The sequence below is a fragment of the Staurois parvus genome, unplaced genomic scaffold (genome assembly GCF_062004578.1).
Source record: "Staurois parvus isolate SC_StPar_1 unplaced genomic scaffold, SC_StPar_1.0 ptg000635l, whole genome shotgun sequence".
NCBI classification, from domain to species: Eukaryota; Metazoa; Chordata; class Amphibia; order Anura; family Ranidae; genus Staurois; species Staurois parvus.
The window spans coordinates 4,948,323-4,960,636 of NW_028318431.1; the positions used below are offsets into that span (position 1 = coordinate 4,948,323).

At 37.6% G+C, this 12,314-nt stretch overlaps 1 protein-coding gene across 3 annotated transcripts in view; it reads right to left on the bottom strand.

Annotated features, from left to right (window-relative positions):
* Positions 1–392: 392 nt before the first annotated feature.
* The window catches only part of LOC149449198 (transient receptor potential cation channel subfamily V member 1-like), an 85,995-nt gene continuing 74,073 nt past the window's right edge, over positions 393–12,314 (bottom strand). For all 3 annotated transcript variants that reach the window (XM_089693682.1, XM_089693683.1, XM_089693681.1), the window contains 5 exons: positions 11,547–11,613; positions 10,573–10,874; positions 7,816–7,943; positions 4,736–4,842; positions 393–2,494 (listed from right to left, as the gene is read on the bottom strand). In XM_089693682.1, coding sequence (XP_089549808.1) covers positions 2,391–2,494; positions 4,736–4,842; positions 7,816–7,943; positions 10,573–10,874; positions 11,547–11,613 — 708 coding nt within the window. In that variant the 3' untranslated portion in view covers positions 393–2,390. The remainder of the gene's footprint in view (positions 2,495–4,735; positions 4,843–7,815; positions 7,944–10,572; positions 10,875–11,546; positions 11,614–12,314) is intronic.

The following is a 12,314-nucleotide window of genomic DNA, read 5'->3' on the forward strand; positions in this document are numbered from 1 at the left end:
GTAAAGCACTGCGCAAACTGTTGGCGCTATTTAAATCCTGAATAATAATAATAATAATAATAAGATACTGTATATGGTCCTTCCTGCTGTTCTTCTGAAAATACTAGTTGTTTAGCTATCTCTGGCTCCACTCCATTGTAATCATATACCTGTAATAAGCATGCAATAAGTGAAGCAGAATCTGAATACTTGTTGGGGATGACTTATAAAGTACTGCAACCAGAGGGTCAAATGCCAGCCAATTCGTTAGCATGTTTCTAAGGAAGTAAGGAATGGTTGTCCCCAAATTTTTCTCCTAACAGGGTAACTTTAATAAAAGCAAAAGTCTTTTGGAATGGACATGTCCATTCTTGAGCTGTTATAACATATGTTACATCAAATAAACATATAGGTGGTTTGCCAACAATGTTTATTATGAATATACAATGTACAATACAGAATGATAGAAATACATGATTCCATATAAAAATAACATATAAACAGAACAGAAAACTCTATTTCCAGTGCAGCAGTGCAGATAAAGAGATAAGGTGGATAGAGTTAATATCCACTGTCAACACATAAAACGCACAATACAAATAAAAAACATATATTTATCTTGAAACTAAAACATGCATATGTGGGAATCAGATTTAATGACAGTAAGGCAATGTAGCATTCAAAGACCAACAGAAACCATAATACTCAACCAGATAATTAACTGACTTATGTTACAATATGTATAAAATGAGGTTAAGGATATAGAGAGCTATATCATTTTAATACCATCCTAACTTTTTTCATCACCCAGTTTTCCAAAAATCTCATTAAATATTTTTTAAGCTAACAACCCTATTCACTAAGCTATAATGAAAATGTATCTTCTGAAATGATCATTTTCACATGGCAGTTATTTTCAGATCACATTGGCTCTTACAGTAGAAAATAAGAGTTTTGCAAATGAACAAATAAAGGGGCACATGCAAATCTTCCAAAGCTAAGTATTCAGAGGTCTATTAATTTAAAGGAAAACTATTGTGAAAGAAAGCCAGGGCCTGCTTCTGCTCAACTCCCTTATTAGCTTCCTAGATGCCTATTGACTTTGGGACTTGTTCGAACCCCAATTTCAGCATTTCGGATGGCTTTTGCATGTGCAGTTACTCATATTTTCATATGTTTTCAATGCAGTCCAGTGCTTTTTTAATTCTGACACTTGAAAATCCTTATTTTCATTAGGCCAATGTGCATTTTGGTGGAGTGTACTGCAATTACACATGTTTTGATGCATTCTGGAGAAAAAAAATTCAGCAAATTTTCCTCTTATTGAAAGCACTGGAACTAACCACATGAGTGTGAACTAGGGCTATTGGAATACATGTCAAACACTTTGTATGCAGTATTAAAAACACATTGGTAAACATCTGATGTGAATTAGCTCTTAAAGAGTAAATACAAAAAAAAGACTACTAGTCCTGGACCTATTACAATTTTGGAGAGAGGAGTGGTAGCAAGATCGGTCGAAAACAGGAGTGGGGGAGGTTGGCAGAGCTGTCATCACAACCAGAACCAACTGTAAGGAAAATCATGGCGTCATGAAATAAGGTGAGTAATATTGTGTGCTAGCTGGTTCTCTTGCAAGCAATGGACTCCTCATAATTGGACAATTTTGTTTTTCTTTTAATGTGACCGGAGCTGGGCTTCAATAATATCTAACACAATGCCAGGAACCAGCAAGTGAATTAGAAAGCTCCTAAATAGGTCAGAACTTTTGATTAAAGCCAGTGTCTCAAAAAATTTAAGCCATTGGATCAGCATGACATCTAGGCAGCTAGCATTTTTTTGGAAGAGAAGTCAGCAATGACATCCTTAGAGCCTCTCACTAAAGGTTTCTTTTAACATTGAAGATTCTTATTCTTTAATAAGCTCAATCAGTTGGTCAGTTGCCCTCTTGATGGAATTCATTGACCAGCGCTGTTTGAATTACTCTCACCCTGAGGAATCTGGCTGTAATGGAAAACCATGAGAATATTTTGTATTACAGAAGACTTAAAATTAAAGGCTTATAACATTGGGAATTGTAGTAATGGATAAATTTGTCTTTGGCAGTAAAAGAGGATGAAAGAAAAAATGTTGTGTCAAGACTGAACACAGCAACCAGTCAGATTATACATTTATTTCTGCAAACTGGAAAAATAACAGCTGGTTGATTGCTATGGACATTACACACAAGGCATTTTAATGTTATAGTATCACTACAACCTTTGCAACCTTATTGTTGTTCAGCATCATTTTAATGTCCACATTTTTAATTCAATTAGGAATTTGTTTTTGAAAATATTCTCTTATTAATGAGATGAACAGAATAACCAGAATGAAAAGTCATGGCTATCCTTAGGCCTCAGTTTCCTGGATCAGACTTTTTCATCATTTGATGGGCTTGTGGACACGGACTTTAGAGGCTCTAACTCCTCTTCCCTTGCCTTTTCTTGAGCTCGGGAAACCCAATGACTCCATCCTGAAAGGTAATGATATGAAATGTTACATTTCTTGTGTAATGTATTTTGTTAAACTTTTCATAATGAAATGTTACATTTCTAAATATAGTGCTGAGCTTAGTTCACACCGAATGCGACTTTGAAACTGTGCTACTTCAGAGCGATTTCAAAGCTGCCGATCAGTGCAACCACATGTGCGGCTTGGCGACATTTGTGTGACTTCATGCACAGATGTCAATGCAAGTTTCACAAGACATTGCAAAAAATAGTTCAGGAACCTTTTTCAAAGTCAGTGCAAATCAGAGTTGCACTGACTTTGAATGGTTCCATAGCTAGCAATAGGGCACGATCTGTCAAGTCACATGACAAGTTGCACCGGTGTGAACCGGGGCATTAGAAAATGAAACAAAGTTGTAAAATGATGTGTTGTTAATAATATTTTCCTCCACATGGACTGCCTTTCCAGGGTCTCTAGAATGTATATACTTTTGAATTATGGTACCAATCCAGGCAACAAGATAAACCATAAAGGTACCAATGTTTTAAGGAACACTGAATCTGTGCTAAAATAAAAAATTGACTTGACTCACCCTACACTGAGGTCACTGTAATGCACTGAATCCACAGCACACACAGACCACCTTACAGGTCCAGTACAAAGGCAATAGGGTGTACTTCCTGATGCCTGGGCTGTGTATGTTCCTCTCTCTCTCTATATATATATATATTTTATTTATTTCAGGTACTTATATAGCGCTGTCAATTTTACACAGTGCTTTACATATATATTGTACATTCACATCAGTCCCTAACCCTCAAGGGGCGTACAATCTAAGGTCCCTAACTCACGTTCATACATACACATACTAGGGCTAATTTAGACAGGAACCAATTCACCTACCAGCTTGTCTTTGGAGTGTGGGAGGAAACCGGAGCACCCAGAGGAAACCCACGCAGGCACAGCGAGAACATGCAAACACCAGGCAGGTGGTGCCGTGGTTCGGATTTGAACCAACGACTCTAGTACTGCCAGGCAGAAGTGCTAACCATTTAGCCACTGTGCTGCCGTACATATGTATATATATATATATGTACATTGCCTACCAGATTAAGGCCTAAGGTTAGACAAAATAAAAAAATCAGTACAAGGGACACATGTTACTATCAATCCAATGTATCCCTTGTGTTGCTGGCTCCTCAATTCCCTGCAATGTTCACTGTCTGATGCACCCAACTCTGCACCGCTGTAATCTTCCTGTGCGGTGGGATTAATAATATGGAGGGAGCTCTGACAGGCACTCCTCAAGATTGCCCAACTGTACCTTCCCTATCAGCTCAGCTCCATCATTCATAAACGCCATAACTAAGCCTTTATAAGTGAAGAAGAAATTATGAATGGAGGAGAAGGACCTATCAAGCATCTGCCCGTCATCCATTCATGGGCATTGGAGGATGAAGATTTTAAGGAATCCAGGAGCCAATAGCACAAAGGATTTGTGGATTAACAGTAAATAATGTTCCTTAAACTGATAGTGTTTTTTTTAATTTTGTCTAAACAAAAGCTTTAAGATGATTCTGAAATCATTTAGAATTCATTGGCAGGTTTAAATGAGCACAACTGACCTCCTCCTGACCACATTTGACATCAGATCTGAAAGTAACAGCTGTATTCTGAACTTTGAAACTGTGAGTTATTACTAAAGTCAACTTCTCTTTACATAACTGTTCAATAAGCACTAAATGGAAGCTTATAATGACATTGTCACCTTGCCCATTCAGTGTCGATTTAAAGGGGCTCTCAGATCCATGTATACTCAAATTACCAGCACTGTGCCGTTCCTTCTTTCATTATGGTAAGCACTAAAATCAGCAGTGTTGACAGATGTCAGATGCTAGGGGGAGCAATGGAGTCACTCCCTCTGTCAGTTGACAGTACGCAGTGGTTGGTTGTTAAACCTGAATACTGTCACAAAGGAGAAGGTCGTAGGGCACATCCTCCCCCTATACCCAAAAGTACTTACACCTATACTTTAACAAACACAAAAAATATTAGCACTCTGTTAAGACTACTATATCACTTTTTGAATTTTTATTTCAATTCAACTAATTAAGTTTATGAAATATTAAACTTACTTTTAAATAATCATCATCAGTATGATCAGGATGTATATTTAGGCTACAAGCTCACCTATGATGCAATATTAACATAGCAACATAGCAATGCAATGTGAGTATAGGATGTAATGTCTTAATCTTCTTACCTTTGGGTCGTTTATAAAGCTTATGTGCATTTTCTTTGTCTCCAGGCTCCTCCTCATTAATGCAGGACATATTCTCTCCAAATGATTCCCACTGTATTTCTTCCACCCTGTAGTGCAGCAATATAAAATATATCATTTATCTGATAGTTCAGAGAATAGTTTCTAACAAAAGATAATATATTTAAGTATTGCATGGTTAAAACTAGCAAAAACCTGTTTGTTGAACAGAGGAAAAGAAGTACAATTGTTGAGGATGGTTGGCAGTTGAACATGGGCTTTCTGGGAACTTAGTCATCTATTTTTACTAGATGTGGATCACATAGAAGCTGCGACCCCCTCCAACTGTCACATGCACTTTGACACTGCTCATTTTGTTCTAACTGTTATTCAGTGCATAGTGAATAAGGAGTTTTATTTGGCCAGCAGTTCAATGAGGGTCCTTAACCATTTCCATACCGGGCAATTTTATACCTTCCTGCCAAGGCCATTATTCACGTTTCAGCGCTCTCACACTTTGAATGACAATTGCGCGGTCATACAACATTGTACCCAAACTAAAATTTTATGATTTTCTTCACACAACTAGAGCTTTCTTTTGGTGGTATTTAATCACCGCTGGGGTTTTTATTTTTTGCTAAATTAACAAAAAAAGACAGAAAATTTTGAAAAAAAACACGTTTTTCTTTGTTTCTGTTATAAAAGTTTGTAAATAAATAATTATTCTTCATAAATTTAGGCCAAGATATATTCTGCTACATGTCTTTGGTGAAAATAACCCAAATTAGGATGTATTTTTTAGTTTGTAGGAAAGTTAGAGTTCACAAACTATGGTATGGATCTGAAAATTGATCAATCCTGAAGTACTGACAGCCAATCTAATTTCTTGAGGTCCAAGAATGTCAGAACAGTACAGATATCACCCAAATGACCCCTTTTTGCAAAAGTAGACAGTCCGACGTACTTCATAAGAGGCATGGCGAGTTTTTTGAAGTTGTATTTTTTTGTCATAATTTTTCAGAAAATTAAAAAATTAAAAAAATTATTTTCACAATTTTTTTTTTACATACTGTCACCAGTGCAGTACAGCATCATCATATAACTGGCATGGCGGTGAACAGGGACACTGACTGGTGACAGTATGAAAAAATATATATATATATATATTTTTTTTTTATTTTTAATTTTTTATTACTTTTTTTTTATTTTTTTTAAGATTTTTTTTCATATTTTACTATGACCAAAGTAGTACAATGTTACCATAGTAACATTGTACTACTTTGGTGAAGTGATCAGTATTTTTTTTTTTTTACACAATTTGCTATAAGCAAGCATTTACCAGAATGAAATCGATTCATTCAGGTTTTTTTTTTTTTGTGCTTAGCTGTGATTTGGCCACAGCTAATCACATGACATGTGCATGTGACCTGCTGTGACCATTCACAGCTAGGCACTAGTATACAATGGATGGCATTAATGAAGCCATCCATTGTATACAACTGTCATGTGACCTGCTGTGATTGGTCACAGCAGGTCACATGGTACCGGCAACGGGGGCCGGTACTCAGATCTGTCATCGGCCGTGTCCGAGGTACACGGCCGGTGACAGATCGCGCCGCTGCGCGGCTCTGCAACCGCACGGCTCTGCAACCGTGCGAACTGCGCATGTGCAGGAGCATGCCAAATGGCGTGCACCCGGGAAGGTGAAGCATTTTTGCTGCCGCCAAACGGCTATATGCCGGGCGGCTAATGGTTAAAATTGACCTTAGATGAGGGGCACTGCCATGTCCATTCTGGTTTCCAATGGCATTGGAAATTACAGATGGCTTATTCTGTAGCAAGGAGCAATGTTCAAAGAGCTATAACCTATATCAACCAATTAGATTTCATATTACCATTGCAAGTGACTTAATGATTAATATTTGTGAATTTGCAGAACACAAATCCAGGATTATATTAAATATGTCTTTGATAGTTGAGGAAAAGGTGATTGCTATAATACTAGAAATATATTACATGTTTGATGATAGTTGGTGTGCGGTCCTTTGCATGCCTTTATCCAGCCCTTGAAGCATTATTCCTGCCATTGACACCAACTATGGGGTATAATTTCTTCCACTGACACCACCAATTGTACATTATTCCTCCCACTGACACTAACTATTTCTCCCCCTAATATCAAAGATCAGGCATTGTTTACTCCCACTGGGTGCAACCAACCCCCCTAAAGCCTAAAGGACTATAAAATGGCCCTTTCTTTGGAAAGTTTGGAGACCCCTGACAGAATAATAATAGAAGATGATGGTGATTATAATAGCCTACATAGTAAAGGCTAAATGTTAAAATATACAGAAGGATACAATAATAATAAACGGTAATTGGGGGTTCTAATTAATTTTTTTTGTACAGTGCACATGAAAGGTAACCTCTGCTTAAGCAACTATTATCCCATACCTAGTCTGACTTGCCCAAGTTTGTGAAGAGTTTAATTTAGGATAGAGTACTTTTCAACCCTCTTCCCATAATTAGCTGAGCAAGTGAAATATCTGTAACAGAGATGTGTATATTCCATACACAGTGTTTTGTGTGCTGAGAGGTGTTTACAGTTTTAAAATTGTCCTCCAGTCTCTTATACTTCTTGGTCTGCCTCATGAAGTGGCCTACGGACTTGAATGCCTGGCTTGTCCACATGCCATCATTTCTGAGTGTGATTCCTCTCTTTGTTTTAATTAATATATAATTAACATTTGCTAGAACATAGCAGAGTTAGCTGTTTCCTACCACAGCAGAACAATAAAACTCTTTGTCAATAGGGAGAATTGATCCAATAAGAGATGTTGCTGCTAAAGTACCTAAAACTCCATCACATTTCCTTCAGGTCCCTACTGTCAGGAGTCTTCTGAAATTATCGTCAATGCTGTTGTATCCTTCAGCATCATTTATCAGCCCTTCCAATTTCCATCAAAATCAATACAGGCCATCACTCATTTCCTCCCATGCCCACAGCAATTTCACATTGTTAAGTTTAGCTTGAGCAGCCCAATGTCTTCGGTTAATAATATGTGTTATTTTTTTTATCTTACCTAAAGCACCATCTTTTATCTAGCTTTCCGTCAGGTTTTGACCCCACTGTAAGCAAGCGGCCTGACCTAAACTTTTCCCTAAGACGCTTAGGCAGAAACCTCTCAATATCCAGGATTGTTGCTGCTCTCTGTGAAATAATAACAAAAAGTTTACTTTTTTCATTGACATACAGTATAGTATGTATTAACAAAATACAGAATAAAAATGTATTAATGGTGCCAAAAGCAATAGCAAATCTCACAGATCTTAGCAACTGAGCATAAAACAATGCATACTTGTACCTAACACAACACCTCTTTGTTTATATGTATATGATTTATGTTTATATGTATCCTTTTTTTAGTTTGAAAGAATGCGGGGAAGGGTTAGAAACTCCTTCGGGTTTCTATTTCAGTCTATGTCCAAGCTGGATGGATTCAACCTCTCTATTTGTCTTACTGACAATTGTCATCAAAATTGAAAATTTTCAGTAATTACCTGAACAAAAATAGAAAGGACATCTTTCTATGAGCACACTTTTTCCAGTGACAATTGTCTAACCCTCACTTTGGAGAGTTTTCTTTTCTCTTCCATATAGGAAGTATATGTTAATCTCCCCAGTTCAACAAAAATAGCAAAAAAGTTTTGACAGGGTTCTAATTATTCCCTACTCTATCAAAAACTAAAAACGTTTTGGATATACCTTTTAAGGATTAGAACACTTTTAAGCAAATGCAATTTTACTCTTTGCCCCCTCCCCAGCCTAAAGCAACTCACCCTTCCCCTCTCCATTTACTTACTTTCATTCTGCAGCAGTTTTCACAAACATTATCTGTGCTGAGCAAGCAGATCCTTTAGAAGTTAATGGGGTCTACATAAGATTTTTGCTAATTATATAAACATTGCAGGAGCCCATGGGATGAAGGTAAATATGCAACTAAGAAAGGGTAATTTAGGTCAGGGGCAAAAAAGGATAAGTGCATTTTGTTTAAAAGTGCACTTATTATTTAAGTACTATACGGCTGGCTATAATTATAAATGTGCAGATGTGGTTTTGTGGTATAAAAACAGAAGATTACAGGAAAGACTGCAAAGAGAAAAAGAAGTGCAATTACAGAGAAAAATGCAAAGCTATGAATTTTATTAGATTTGTTCTCCCAGAGATGCGATTATCTGAAGAACCGTGGTGAAATCAGAGAAGGGACACAGGGTTCACAATGAGGTCTCTCTCTCACATTAGGTTTTTGGGGGGGGGGCGTGGCAATTACAAAAACCGATCCTTTATATGGCTCTCCATGCTGTAGCTAAAGACTGGCTTCTCCTTTCCCTCCTGCGGCTTTCAGCAGCTGCATGGACAGCCATACATGGGAACAGTTCTTGTGTCTGACCCCTTCGGCACGTCAATCACCCCCTCCTGTGCACTATCGGATCCCCCTCTGCTGCCCGAGCCCCCCCCCATATGGGTTAGAGCCCTGATATTTTACCAAAGCCCCCCCCCAAAAAAAAAAAAAGCTTTGTGAACAAATGTAAAAACAAAATAAAAATTGTAACAGATGAAAAAGTAAAATTATTTACAAATGTAACAATAATTAACAAAGTAAGGGCTCATTTGCATGGGCTCTTTGGCCCATACGGTGTGAATGAGCAATTTATTTGTGGGCCTGAGCTGTGGAGGCTGGTAGTGGGGGCAGTTCAACTTTTGCATCGGCCCATAATCTTCAAGCTACACCTCTGCTGCTAACATTATTTCTCTGTGTGCCGGTGGGAAAATGGAAAGGATCTCCCACTGAGTGGCCGTGCTTAAAGAGAAGTGTGGAAGCACTTCTCTTTCACTCTGAATCTGCTCCCAGGGAGATGATGTCCCCGGGAGAGATCAGGAAAAATCTCTTCTCTGACTGGCAGAGTGCTGCAGTGTTGAGTAGTACTGGCTTAACAACCAAGCAGGATGCCTGGAAGAAGCTCACATGGCCAAGCTCCCCAATAGGTTGGAAAGCCAGTATCACAGGATTTATGCAAAGTGAGGCAAGAAAATGATGATGGGGTGTGAATACCAGATCCTTTGCCCCCATTTTCCCTTCCAATTTGTTCCAACCGGTATTTAAGTTCATGCAGAGGCAGTGCAGGTAGTATCAATGCAACATGTGACCTTTTTCTTAACTGCCTAGTCTTTAGATTGTCACCAATTGTGTTTATTCACTAAACAGATAATTATGGACAATTGTCAAGTTTTATATATGTATATGCATGTGTGTTTCATCATTGGAGTGCAATAGGCTGCACACACCTATGCCTGCCACATTTCCAGTGGCAAAGTCAAGATTTGCCTGGGAATAATTTTTCTTCCGTCTCCCACTGAGATTCTGTTTTCTGCTTGATGCGCATGATTGCAGTTTGTCTCTTGCCTTCTGCCCTCACATTTTCTAGTCAACTTCTTGTAGACCATGTTCTTCAGACACTCCATTCTTTGCACGCACTAAATGCTTGTCTGTACAAAGAAACCACAGATCTTGCAAGAATGTGGAAATAAAAAAACTTGACATCCCTTTTTCCTCTGTAGGCTGCACCCAGTTCCCTCCAGACTCAGAGTCTGTCATCAACACCAAAGGCAGAAGTGACACAAAAGACAGTCAGATTGGGAGCAGACAATCATCAGTTGTGGGTTAGTTCAGAAGTGTAAGAATTTTAAACAATATTACTGTATCATATTGTGTGGTCAGAACATGGGAGTGATGACAAGTAATGTTCTGGCTATGTTTGACTTAGAGAAATCAACCCACCTGTAATTTCCATACGCTCTTGCTTTCATTAGAGACTTTATTGACAGTTTCACTCATCAAAGCAATGAGCATGTTCAGGAGAAGAACATAGGTGAGTACCACGTACAAGATCAGCAGAAACATGAAAAAGTGCTTGAACTTCAGGTTTTCATTGAACTCCAGGTCTCCCATGCCAATAGTAAATTTGAAGAGCTCCAAGGTAGCGCTATAAAGCCCTGAATATGAGGTTCCTGCTTCATTTTGTTCAGAATCAGTGCTATTCTTATCCTTCTGAGGGGCTTCTCCAATAAGTGTTACCAAAGCTGCAAAAAATATGTGTCTTATGTCATTTATGTTTAAAATGATACAAACATGATAAAAAAAAATTAACTGTTCTGTGTTATTTCACATTTTTGTCTAAATATTTTGATGCTATCAAAAAATGTCTACTTCTTTTGTAATATTTTCATGGTAAAATTCAATATAACACGAGAAATATTCAACAGTGACAGCATGCACAATGATGCCCCTGACAAAAATTACATCTGTAGACCTCCCTCCCTTTGGGGTAGAATTAAATTGTGGAGTTTATTGAAGTGTATTCCACTGGAGAAATTTTTTTATATATATATATATATATATATATAATTTATTGATATGTTTTAGTCACAGAAAGGTTCATCTTGAGTTTCACTTTTAAACTCAACCTCAGACAAAACTTTTTTTGCTCTTGATAGATAATTGGGAAAGCTTAGAACCTGCATTTATTTTCTTTACATTTTTATTTTGTGAATTCACCTTGTCCTGGACTAAAAGGCCAAGAGTGACACCTACTGGTTACAATGAATAATAACAATGAAGAGTAAGCATGGAATTGCATGGCATTTTACTTTTAAGAATAAAGCAATATTGTAATAAACTAACACGTCATTGTTTCCTTAAAATTATTTTGTAACTATATTTCTAAATAGAATTTCCCAGTATATGATAAATACCTGCTGAAAAACCAAAGAGGAAGACTAGGTAGACGAAGAGGAAGCGAAGCATGTCACGCAGGATGGTCTGTAAGACAATAGTAACCTTTTTATTACTCTTTTCACCCTTTATGCAAGCATTTTTCAATGTTTGTTATTACTGATTTTTATTTACATGTATACACATTTTTTGTAATCTTTATTTCTTGTTTTCTATTACATATATGTCCAAAAGAAGTATATACATTTTTCAAACATTTTTCAAAAATTAAAAAAAACTGCCCCTTATCCAGAAAACTAGGGCAACAGACACATGTGTTGGAGTTGCCATATTGTAGGGGAAACAAGTAAGCAGCTCTCTGCCATACTATCACCAGCATGAATGTCTTTTAGCACTGGAGATTGCTTTGAGCTGGGTGTTCCTCCTAAAGCTTCAAGCCTCATGCTGATGGATCTGGGCTGTTTGACACCACCAGTGGGAAAGTGCTGACAGGATAAGGTTTATATTCCACCATCCTGTCCCCATCAGGAAGAAGGCTTCTATCAAGTAAGACCTTTTGGAGGTCCTATGGACTTCTAGCCAGTTCACCATTCATGTGGGTGCATGGGTGGGTGCTAAAAATAATACAACACTTAATAAAATGTTTAGTGCTGTTAATGTAGCTGTATTTAGCTTCTGAGATTGATAGTTATACAAATGTGTCCATTGCAGAGTTTTTCCTGCCGTCTTGATTCCAAAAAGGGTAGAAAGGCTTTCCCATTCCTCCATTCACAACCTTCAGTATTCCT